Genomic DNA, 12,650 nt, shown 5'->3' on the forward strand with positions numbered 1-12,650 from the left:
GAGCTAGTGGACCCCATTGTGATTCCTGGTGACCATGCTGTCCAAGGAACTCAAGCTCAAAGCTGGGGACAGGAATCTGAGTTTCAAACACTGCAATGTGTCAGGGAGGAGGCGAACTACCGAGTCACTTTGTTTCAGGAGATAGTCACACTGATTAGATTCAAATTCAGTCTGTGGCCAGGGACAAGAGGGTGTGAAGTATAGGGATCCAAAAGGTAGTAATGGAGGAGGAGCCTCAGCTCTTGATTACCCAACAGGTCTGAGATTCTCATCTTCACAGTGAGGAGCAATGGAGTTGAAGGAAGGATAAGCAACTGAACCATGGTTCACATAGCTATTTTAAGTGTGGGGGGGGGAAGAGAAATGTAGTTATAATTGGTGATAGTTTAGTCAGGGGATAGACACAACGTAGGGAAGTGTGTGGTCGTGCATGCTGGTAGAAGAAATAAAGGCATAGACTATTTTTGAAACAGCGAATCAAGAAATTGGAGGTGCAAAAGGACTGGGGAGTCGTAGTGTAGGAATGCCCAACTTCTAGCTTGCAGGTTATGTTGATAGGCAAATGCAATGTTAGCATTCATTTTAGGAGGACTAGAGTACAAAAATGATTATGTAATGCTGAGACTTTATAAGACAACGGTCAGACTGCATTTGGAATATGGTGAACTGTTTTGGAGCCCTATAACTATGAAAGGATGTGCCAGCATTGATGAGGGTTCAGAGGAGGTTTGAGAATTATCCTAGGAATGAAATAGTTAAGCTTTGAGCAGTGTTTGATGGCTCTGGGCCTGTACTCACTGGGGTTTTTAAGATTGAGGGGATCTCATGAAAACCTAACAAATATTGAAAGGTCTGGATAGAGTGGATACGGAGAGGATGTTTCCTATAGGGGGAGAGTCCAGGACCAGAGGACACAGCTTCAGAATAGAAAGTCATCTCTGTAGAAACAAGACAGGGATGAATTTCTTTAGTGAGGGGCGGTGGATCTATGAAATTTGACACAGATGGTCATGGAGGCATGTGATTGGGTGTATTTATAGCAGAGGTAGATAGGTTCTTGATTAGTAAGGGAGTCAAAGGTTATAGCCAGAGGGCAGGAGAATGGGTTAGAGGTGGAAAATAAAGCGGCAATGATCAAATGGCAAAGCAGACTCGATGGACTGAACGACTGAATTCTGCTGCTATGTCTTTTGGGCTATGCTTTCAAATTAGGTTGAAGTGTTGACATTAGGTAGCTGACAGGCTGATCAATGTCTTAATAACTTAATTCAATGAGATGTCAGTGCTCTTTAACCCAGCATTAATGAAGCAGTCATGATTTTGTGTGACAGGTTCTATTAAGCTACTCTGCTTTGTTCAACGGTAGGAAACCCGTACCGTGGCAGAAGCGCAATCCTCCAGTCATTGACAGCTTTCAAATGCAACTCACTTCCGAACTTCTACCTGCAGTGTTCCAATCTTTAGAATTTTCCACCTGTAAAATTCACTTAGCTTAAATCTCTGCAGTGAATCAGAATTGGGTTTGTTATCACTGACATACATTGTGAAATTAGTTGTTTAGTGACAGCCGTACAATGCAATACATAAGATCATACTACAAGTTACAATAAGAAAGAGTACAAAAGAAGTAAGTAGTGTAAAAAGAGCAAAATAGTGAAGTAGTGTACATGGATTCATTGACTATTCAGTAATCTGATGGCAGAGGGGAAGAAATTATTCCTAAAGCATTGAGTGTGTGATTTCAAGCTCCTGTACCTCCTCTCTAGTAGTAATGAGAAGAGGGCATGTCCTGTGTTGTAGGTGTCCTTATTGTTGGATGCCACCTTTCTGAGGCATTGTCTTTTGAAGATGCTGAGAAGTCTAATGTCCATGAGGGAGCTGGCTGAGTTTACAACCCTCTACAGCTTTTCCCAATCCTGTGCATTGGCGCCGTCATACCAGACGGTGATGCAAACAGTTAGGATGCTGTCTACATATGTAGAAATTTGCTAGTGTCTTTGTGACATACCAGATCTCCTCAGACTCCTAATGAAATATAGGTATGTCATGCCTTCTTCGTAATTACATCAGCATGTTTGGCCCAGGATAGATCTTCAGAGATTTTGACACCCAGGAACATGAAACAGCTCACTCCTGAAGCTTGAAGTGTATCAGACATCTGCTTCACATTCAAAGATGATTGCTTCTCATCTGCAAATTTGGTTGAACCATTTGTGAACAGAGAACCAATAGCTGTCCTGTTACAAAAAGAACTTCTACTTCCTTGCAACACAGGAGGTAATTCAGCCCATTGTGTATACAGTAGTTCAAGATATAGACCTTTCCATTGCCTGTCTTGTTATGTACTCTTCCTGTCATACTCATCAACTTCTCACTGGGGAAATGCGTGCATTAGTGTCACTATGTTTATTTTATTCAAATGAGGCAGCAGCAGGAATTGAACCTGGGTCACTGGTACTGTAAAGCATTGTGCTATCCATTATGCTACACACCACCCAATTAATGTTTTCCTTTTAAAAGTGTAACTTTCATAATGTATTTACCCTGCTATCCATCTACTCTAAAGAAAAAAATTACAGTGGCCAGTTAATCTTCCATCATATTTAAGAGGAAACTGGAGCACCCAAGGGATACCCACCTGTTTCCAGGAAGATTGTGCGGCCTCCACACAGACTGTACTTAAGATCGGCATGGGATCTATGCCACTGGAGTGCTGAGGCAGTTATAACACCACAACTAACCGTACTAATTAAGCATGTTTACATATTCCCCTAAATTAATCCAGAATCTTCTTAAAGAACTTAGTGTAAGTATCCTCCACTGTCCTCGCTAGGGTCTTTAGAGCCTCCAACTTCCTCTCACCCCACCTTACCTGAACATCCTAACCCTCTGCCCTCCTCTGACACCTCCAGTTCTCCTCCCCCCGCCCCCCAACTCAATCCCAGCTGTAATCTCTGCTGTGTCTTCACCATTCTGCCACTGAACTTGTGTCCTCATACCTTGACTGTATTCTTTCCCCTTTGGTTCAGCTCCTAGCCACCTATATCCACAACACTTCTCATACTCTCACTCTCCTTAGTAACTTCCAATTCCCTGGCCCTGACTGCTTCATTTTCACCATGGATGTCCAGACCCCATACAATTCTATCCCCCATCAAGAAGGCCTTGAAGCTCTCCACTTATTTCTTAATGAAAGAACCAACCAGTTGCTTTTCACCACCACCCCTTCTCCGTCTGGCAGAACTGGTCCTCACTCTTAGCAATTTTTCTTCCAGTTCCTCGCACTTTCTCCAGACTCGAGGTGTAGCCATGGGCGCCTGCATGGGCCCTAGCTATGCTTGCCTTCTTGTTGGCTATGTAGAACAGTCACTGTTCCAAGCCTTCCCTGGTAATGCTCCCCAACTGTCCCTCCGCTATATTGATGACCACTTGGTACTACTTCGTGCACCTACGTTGAGCTCGACAATTCCATCCTGCCTTCAAATTCACAATCTCTGTCTCTACCTCTGGAAACAGTTGACCAAAATCTTTTATAAACTTACCGATTCCCATGGCTATCTTGACTATACCTCTTCCCACTCTGTTTCCTGTAAAGAATGCTATTCCCTTTTCTCAGTTCCTTCGTCTCCACCACATTTGTTCCTGGAATGAAGATTTTCTTTCCAGGACATCAAAGGTGTCCACCTTCTTCAAAGAGCAGGTTTCCTTTCCTCCACTATTCATGCAGCCCTCAGCCACATCTCCTCCGTTTCCTGAACATCCATATTTATCCCATCTTCCTACCACCTTTAACATGGATAGAGTTTCTCTTGTCCTCGACTACCACCCCAGGAACCTCTGCATCCAACACATCATTCTCCACAACTTCCACCATCTCCAAAGGGATGTTATCGTCAAATACTACCTTCCCCCCCCCCCAGCCCCACTATTAGCTTTCATGATCACTCCCTACATGATGTACTTGTCCATTCATTCCTCCCCACTGATCTCCCTCCTACCACTCATCTCTGTAAGTGGCCAAAATGCTATGCCTGTCCGTTCACTTCCTCCCTCATCTCCATTCAGGACTCCAAACAGTCCTTCCATGTGAAGCAACACTTCACCTGTCAATCTGCTGAGGTTGACGTTTGTATCTGCTGCTCCTGGTGTGGTCTCCTTTACATTGGTGAGACCCATCATATACTAGGGGACCGTTTTGTTGAGCTCCTCTACCCTAGCCACCTAAAGGGAAACTTTTTAATTCCAATTTCCCTTGCTATTCTGACATGTTGGTGGTTTCCTCTTGTGCCACAATGAGGACACCTCAGGGTGGAGGAGCAACATCTTATATTCCATCTGGGTAGCCTCCAACCTAATGGCATGAATATCGATTTCTCTTTCTTGTTTTTAAAAAAATGTTTCCCTTTCCCTTCATCTTCTTCTACTCTTTATTCTGGGCTCTTACCCCTTCTCACCTGCTATCACCTCTGCCTAGTGCCCCTCCTCCTTCCCTTTCTCCTGTGGTCCACTCTCTTCTCCTATTAGATTTCTTCCTCCCTAGTCCTTTACTATTCACATCCACTGGCTTCATCTATCACCTTCCAGCTACCCTCCTTCCCTCCCCCCCCACCCACCTTTTTATTCTGGCATCATCCCCCTTCCTTCCCAGTCCTGATGAAGAGTCTTGACCAAAAATGTCAATTGTTTATTCATTTCCATAGATGCTGCCTGAGCTGTTGAGTTCCTCCACCCTTTTGTGTATGTTGCTTTGCATTTCCAGCATCTGCAGAATTTCTTGAGTTAATGCAAGTTTTCCACAACCATTATTGCTGGTGAAATTACAGTGGTTCTTCTGATCTTGAGTACAGATTAACTAGACTGATGTAGGAGTTAAAGCTGAATCCCTTACGGTACTGTTAACAAGCAGCAGTATCTATTGCAGCAGTGCATGCTTCCTGGCTTATGGCCTACTCGTACTGAGTACGTTTCCAATAATAAATCTTCAGAATCTTGCAGTAATTTCCTGGTTTGAAGTCCAGTGGTCTCTGTATATTACTGAAATGTTGTCTAACAAGAGAACATACACTAAATGTCTTCCCCTCATAGCCTTTGACAGATAAACACATTTATATATTATTACCTTATTAAAGACTGATATCTCCCACTCTTTCTATCATTGTGCTGGGGCTGCACATGCAGCACTACCTCTTGTGGTTTTAACAAGTTAAATTGTAACTTTGACCACTCACGGGGAGATTTTGTAGCCCATGTGGTAATCCTTTCTCCCCTCTGCCCTCTCTCAATAAGGGAGCTGCTGTCACCCACTGGACTTTATCTGAAAGGATTGTACTGACAGCCTGTTCCTCTGGGGCTAATTGCAGTATATATGCATGACTACTTTCTAGCATTATTTGATTGTGAAGTAAATCTGTGTTCTTCCATTGCCCCAGGTTGATTGAGTGAGTATTGTGCATCCATTATGTTAATCCAGTTTAATAAATTGTTCAGCATGTTGTATGTCACCCTGATATTACACATTACCTGATTTCCTTGCTCTCTCAAATCTAAATTTTGCATTGGATTTGCTGTGCTTATTTTTCTTCACTGGCATTAAAGTTGCTTGCTTTTTCTGTGTTCCTTTGATGCCTTGCCAGTGCATTTGAGCATGTGCACTCCAGTTGGTCTCCTTTGTTGCACAAGATTTCATGCGTATGGTTACTTGCAATAGTTGATAAATTGAGAGTCAAGGTGGTGATTGATGTGCAGCATGCTAACTTGTGACTTGTGGAGGCATTTCTAGTTAATACAGCTTTGTACAGTTTGGTTAGAACTTCCTCTTTGTCAATGCATATTTTCCATGTATAATCGTATACTGATGGTGTGAGCCAGTTTTCTTTTAACCTTGCCTTTACATGGAGATTTCACTCCCTACATGATGTACTTGCCCATTCATTCCTCCCCACTGATCTCCCTCCTACCACTCATCTCTGCAAGTGGCCAAAATGCTATGCCTGTCCGTTCACTTCCTCCCTCATCTCCATTCAGGACTCCAAACTGCTGTTCATCATCCATGTTTATTTTCGGAAATGCCTTGAGGCATTTTGCTAGATTGAAACACAATACAAATACAAGTTATTTAAAAAGTCCCAATTTCTGTTTTCAAAAAAGATTATTTTTAAATAATTCACAAACACAACAAAAAGTATATGGCAGTGTTGTACAGTATTTTTGGAGGTAGGTTATGTTCTTAGTGTTTTATTCCAAGATGAGGAATAAGTTTCTTACTCTTAAAGTTTTTTCCTGCTACTTTGATCCTAATGGTGGTGAAAATGTTTAAATGTATGTCTACTGCCCTCACTGTGCATTTGTACACAGATATGCAGTGAGCTAAACAACTTTGCAAAAATCACCCAAGACAGAAGCTTTCTTCAGGGTTTTTAATGACATTTCTTTTCTGCGAAACTTCAGAGTTAAATAAAATACATATTAAATTCAATACAGATTCTTTACATGCCTGAAAATTCTAATACTGTTAATTATTCTCATAGCAAGTGTTAACCAAGGTAGTATTTGCAGCCCTCCATAACTATGCAGTGTGAACAAGAATAAATTTGTGGCACAACAATAAACTTAATTGTAATACTTCAAAATATTTTTAATGTTTACCAACATGACCAAAAACTTAATACTCACAGATATTGCTGCTTCAAGGGCAAGTAAAGAATGAATGGAGATGTATGCCTTTCCACCATATGCTTTAAATAGAATAAAAACTAACCCACACAGGAATTGATAGAAAAAAAAACAGCTTATGAATAGAAAGTAAAGTTCAGACAAAATGAACTACTCCTCTAGAAGCCAGAACAGTACGTATTTTTTCCAGCAGCAGTTTTGCCTCAAAGCATTGACTTCTTCTGATAGATCTGCAGCTAAAAAGTACGTAGGCTGAAGGAGGGGGAAGAACCAGGAATTCAAAAGTACCAGGAAGAGCAGTCCACCGTTTTGAAGATGGGTTGGTGAACAGTGCTCAAAGAACAGATACCTTTCTTATTAAGGCAGGTTACTCTCACTTGTCTGCACATTACATGTATGGAGTCTGATTAGGAATGGCTCTGAATAGATAAAGTTGTTTACAAAGTAGAATTACATTTATAAGGTCTTGCTGAAAGTTGCAGATATGTTTATTTGAACTCTGGTGATACTGAGTGATTTATTTTTCTGTCCCAGTTACTTGTTTCAAATGTTTGTGCTCTCCGTGGTTCTGTGTTCTTATTAGGTGGTAGATGATTGCTTGCGATTAGGGACGATTCCTATGTTGAGAGCTCAAAGCTGTCCAATGAAGTCACTGTGACATGGTCTCCTTCACAGATAGGGCAGGTGGGTGGGTAACTTGTCCTGCGGAGGCACACCCCTCTTGCTGCTGATGGCCCGGTCTTTGTGTGCTCCTTAGGAATGACCTCAAGATTCTCAGTAGCATTCCCAGTGCTCCTTCTGGTACCTCATGTGCCAAGATGTGGCACTGCGATTTGATCTGGTGTATCTGAAGACTAGACAGGAAGTTGTATTTAAAGTGGCTCATTTTAAAATTCTATTCTCATATTTCTTGAACATCTGACTATCTGATCAGGTTTTCAATCGAGTACAAATTCCCTAGAGCCAAACAAATTCCATGGTACAAACACAAGAGCACCAGTAATGAAAACAGTGAATGTGGGACATAAATAGCTTACTTGTCCATCCCCAGAGGGAGAAGTGTCAGGTAACCAGGTTTTGAAGATTCTTTTTTGTAATCAGCTTGAAATGTATGGGTACAAATTTCTCTGCAGGGTGCTTCTGTCACATTCTGCTTTTCAATCATCTAACAGTACAGAGTGAAATCCTTTGTCCAATTAGATCTATGCCACCTCCTGGAAATGCAGTTCCATGTTGCGATCAAACCCAAGCTCCAGAAGCAGTGACTGTTGGATGTCTTGGCCTCTCCTTGCGTGTCACATCACTTTCATTTTTCTCTGTCCCTTTCTGAGTTGGTGATTGATGTCTGCACCGAGCCAGCAAATCCTGAACCAGAATGCTTGAGTCCAAAATATGTTGAGAAGAAAATCTTCTGGCCATTTGAAGTACTGTTTTGATATAGGTTGAACCTACACAAGGCTTTCTTCCAATTTCTGAAATCAGGATGTGATTCCTTATTATGTCTTTTTGTTATTCCCCACAAGAAAAGCTTCTTTCATTTATGGTGTAATGACTTAATGACTAAATTTGTCTGAGGGAATCTCATTTTAGGTGTGGATCCTTGTTGCTTTCTTTCTCTGTTCCAGCAATAACCTTCATTCTCACTCTGTCTCTCCCCCAGACAGTTTGCAGAAACGGAACAAGTGGGAATGAAGTCAGAAGATCTGAGAGCGGTGATTGTAAAAAGCTCAACAAATCCCAGCAGCTGAAACAAGTCTTCAAAGAATACGGAGCTGTAGGAGTGGTATTTCACACTGGGATATCACTGGCTTCACTTGGCATCTTCTATCTAGCTGTTTCAAGGTGAGTCTTAAAAAGATCATCAGATTCTAGTGAGTTAAGATCATCTGTGAGGGAGACTTCCCACGGCCACACCATGCTAACCTTCAAGTGACCATTTACATTAGTCCTACTCCTCACTTTATTCTTCATGCATTTACCCCACCCCTAATTATTTTCACATACCTACATAAGGAGCAATTTACAGAGGCGTGTTAATTTAACACACACATCTTTGGGACGTGGGGAATCCAGGGGATCTGGGAGGAATCCACAGGGAGAATTGTGCAAATTCCACACTGATAGCCCCAAGAGTCAGAAACGAAGCCAGGTTGCTGGAGCTTTGAGTGGCAGTGCTGCCACCCGTTAGGCTCCACTGCCTTTGACACTGTGTGTCTGCTGGAAGCTCCTCTTCCCAATACAGGCAACACTTCAGAAGTGGACATGGATATCTCGGGGGTTCTTGTCTTATTTTCTACACCGCACGCATTGGCCTACCAGAGAGAGCTTCAACCCTGATGTGCTCAATTGATGTTCAAAGCTTCATGTTAAAGTTGAGATTCTAAATTATTGTCTTGCACTTTCTGGTAATTGTTAACTGAAGTGGGACTAGGGATTTGATATCAGATGCATTTTTTGACCTATCCAATTCAATGTTCCATTGTTTATGTGTTGATAACAACACGGTGTATGAGTGTTCGTGGTACAGAGGAAAAGTTCATACTGACTATTATGAAGCTGTGAGGCAGCTGTGCCATGGGGAATAAATTCTGGATTTCCCCTATGCGACTCAGATATTCTTGATATCTTTCCATATGTTCCCCTCGCTCCCTTCTCCAACGGGCACTGGTTTGCTGTGGCACTGATGCCAAATAGCTTGGGTAGCCATGCATAAGCTCCTTCAGGCTGCATGTTTGAATATTGTGTAAACTGAAGTTGAAACTGATCCGACCCTCACCACCGATTACATGGCGGGATACACTAGGCAGTAATCTTAGCTGTGTTTAGATAACGTAGCTAAGGTAACGGTCTTGTTTTGGTAGTTGTGGTACAACTAGCTGCAGACAGCACCTGCTTGCATACACGGACACTAGGAAAAGCCAGGAGCTGGCTCAAGTTTGTTGCAGAGACTGGAGCTTCATTTGCAATTGTAGAATGGGGAGGTGACAAACAGAGATTTGGAGCAAGATGGGATGAGATTCAGTCTGTGAGTTGAGAAAATAAGGGGAAGTGGAGCCTTCGGGAGAGGTTCAGAAAGGTGACCTAAAGTGACTTGAGGGTAAGGATTTATGGAAGAGGTGATGTAAGGGCTGTATCCAGGGCAGTCAGATAGTGCAGAGAGTTGGATCAGCAGGATTACACCTGAACCTGAGAAGCACCAATATCCTTGCAGACAGGTTTGCTGGAGCCGTTGGGGAGGCTTTAAGCTAATTTGACGTGGGAATGGGAACTGGAGTTATTGGGCAGTTGGTATACAAGTAGAATGCAGTGTGTAGTGAGACTGTGAGGAAGGACAAGCAGATGAAGGGGCAAAACTGCAGTTAGTGAGGTGAGTTGAAGTGTAACGTGGGGGCAAAATCGAAAAGTGTCATGCAAACAGGACTGTGGGTGTTATATTTGAATGCACGCAGTTTACTGAATAACTTTCATGATCTTGTAGCACATTTAGAGATTGACAATTATGACACTGTGGGTTTCACTGAGTCATGGCTAAAAGATCATAGTTGGCAGGTCAACATCCAAGGATACACATTGTATCGAAAGCGCAGATAGGCAGGTAGGGGTGAGGTGGCTCTGTTGGCAAAAAAACTAAATTTAAAAAAAAAGAAGTGATATTGGATCAAAAGATGTAGAATCATTGTGGGTAGAGTTAAGAAACTGCAAGGGTAAAAAGACCCTGATCGAAGTTATATACAGGCCATAATACAAGCCAGAAGTTATATACAGTACAGTAGCCAGGATGTGGGATACAAATTGAGAGGTACAAAAGGCATGTAACAAATACAATGTCAGTGATGGTCATGGGGGATTTCAATATGCAGGAAGATTGGGAAAATCAGACTGGTGCTGGATCCCAAGAGATGGAATTTGTAGAATGCATACAGGATGGCTTTTTAGTGTAGCTTGTAGTGAAGCTCACCAGAGGAAAGACAATTTGGGATTGAACCAGATTTGATTGGGGAGTTTAGGAGATGGTGATTGGAAGATGTTAGAATCCATTAATAAGGATGAGGTTTTTGGAGGCACATGATAAATTAGGCCAAAGTCAGCCGGACAGATCTGTTGGAATTCTTTGATGAAATAACAGGCTGGATAGACAAAGGAGAATTGATAGATATTGTTGACTTGGATTTTCAGAAGCCCTTTGACAAGGTGCTGCACATGAGGATGCAAAATAAGATTAGAGCCCATGATATTACAGGAAAGATAATAGCATGGATAGAAGATTGGCAATCTGGCAGGAGGTAAAAAGTGGGAATAAAGATGGCCGCTGACTACTGGTGATCTGCTGGGGTGGGAGTTGGGACCGCTTCTTTTCACGCTATAAGTCAGCAATTTGGATGATGGAAAGCAAAGTTTGAAGATAATACAAAGATAGGTGGAGTGGCAGGTAGAGATGAGGAAGCTTTTCCCAATAGTACCATAGTTTCTCATGGCCCCCTTAGATAATGTACCCTTTCATTGTTTGAATTCAGTCTCCATGCCCAGTAGCGGTAGGACCTTAGACTGTCCTCTTTTGCACAGAACCTTTGCATTAGCTGCATTCGGCTTCAGTGCATTTATCAGCGTATACTCCTGCAGCTCCGTATGTGCTGTATGGCAGCATTCCCTTATGGACATCTTGCAGTCTTGAAAACCTGCAAACTTTAGGCAGACCAAAGACTGTCTTTCACTGAGTTAACGATCTAGAAGCACTTGACGTCTGCCTTAGTGTGTCCATCTATGCTTACTGTCTCTATAGTAAAATTATCAGTTCACTAGCTTGTTTTGGCACAACAATAATTGTAAAACAAGCTCCAAAAGTCTGTACTGCAGAGGGAGGGTTAACTTGAAAAGATGCATATTAGTTGTTCCAAAGAATGCAGATCTATTTACCAAACTGGTGATTTTTTTTTCCCACCTTCTTTCTTGTTGAGTCTATCAGTGCAGTTTTGCTGAGCAGAATTTCAGGAAACTGGTGGCCATTTTTGGTGGGGTGAGGATGGTAATTGTCGCTTTCCTATCCTGCTTAAAAATAATGTATGTTGTTGTCTTCACTCAGGTAGTGGAAGGATAAAGTTTGCCTCCTCAGTCAATTGTGCTTCTGTGTCTTACAGTTTATTTTCTTAAGAGTGGTCAATTCATTGTGTCTGTCCTTTTTGGACTTTTTAACTGCTATTTTAACTTTGATTTTATAATATCTTCCATTTGGCAGACAATGGTTGTTTCACTCCTATCTGTTTACTCCTGTTAAAACAAATGAGGGTTGGTTCAGGTAGGAACATATGTAGTCAGTATCGTGATGCTGTGAAATTCTGCTGTTTCTGCTGTTTTGCAGGAAGCCTGATTTCAATCAGAGGAAGATTTGTATTGTTCCTGGCCATTGTGCAATTACTGTACTTTTTTCACCCCGGTCTAATTTACATGAGTTTTGACTTTAAGAGTGCTGCGTGTAGTTTTTGTAGGTACAGTAAATAGCACTAGAGTGAATCTAATTAGGGATCATACCTTTCTGAAGAATTGCCACTTCTTATAGATTTTAGGTCTCAAAGTATCAAAAATTATTTAATTGGAACAGCATGGTTGCTTATTTTGCCGCCTTAATTTTCGGCTTGAGAACATTTCTGTCAATCCTCTGCATTGTTCCTCTCTGTTACCAGACCATGAGGGTGGTGCTTGGGAATCATTGCCAGGTGCTTGTCAAAGAGCAAAGATTGCTCCCCCTACATTGATGATCCAATTCACACTGTTTTGAGTGAGTTCAGGTTTAAAAACTATATAATCACAAGGCAAACTAAACCCATGTCTATGTGTCTTCTATAGCTTGGGGTCCCAAATCCCATGCTGTCCCAGGTCCATGGCTATCCAGTGATGACTGAAATAAAAGATGTTCATGCTTAGTAGGACCACTCAAGGATAAAGGGGAGAACATCTATCTAGATATGGGTGAGGTCCTTACG

The 12,650-nt window shown here is 42.0% G+C and overlaps 1 protein-coding gene across 1 annotated transcript in view; it reads left to right on the forward strand.

Moving 5' to 3' along the window:
• The window catches only part of fam210b (family with sequence similarity 210 member B), a 70,209-nt gene that overhangs the window by 40,821 nt on the left and 16,738 nt on the right, over positions 1-12,650 (forward strand). Inside the window, exon 2 of the mRNA XM_063041497.1 lies at positions 8,333-8,514. Within this exon, the coding sequence (XP_062897567.1) occupies positions 8,333-8,514 (182 nt within the window). The remainder of the gene's footprint in view (positions 1-8,332; positions 8,515-12,650) is intronic.

The sequence above is a fragment of the Mobula hypostoma genome, chromosome 2, assembly GCF_963921235.1.
Source record: "Mobula hypostoma chromosome 2, sMobHyp1.1, whole genome shotgun sequence".
In the NCBI taxonomy this organism is placed as follows: Eukaryota; Metazoa; Chordata; class Chondrichthyes; order Myliobatiformes; family Myliobatidae; genus Mobula; species Mobula hypostoma.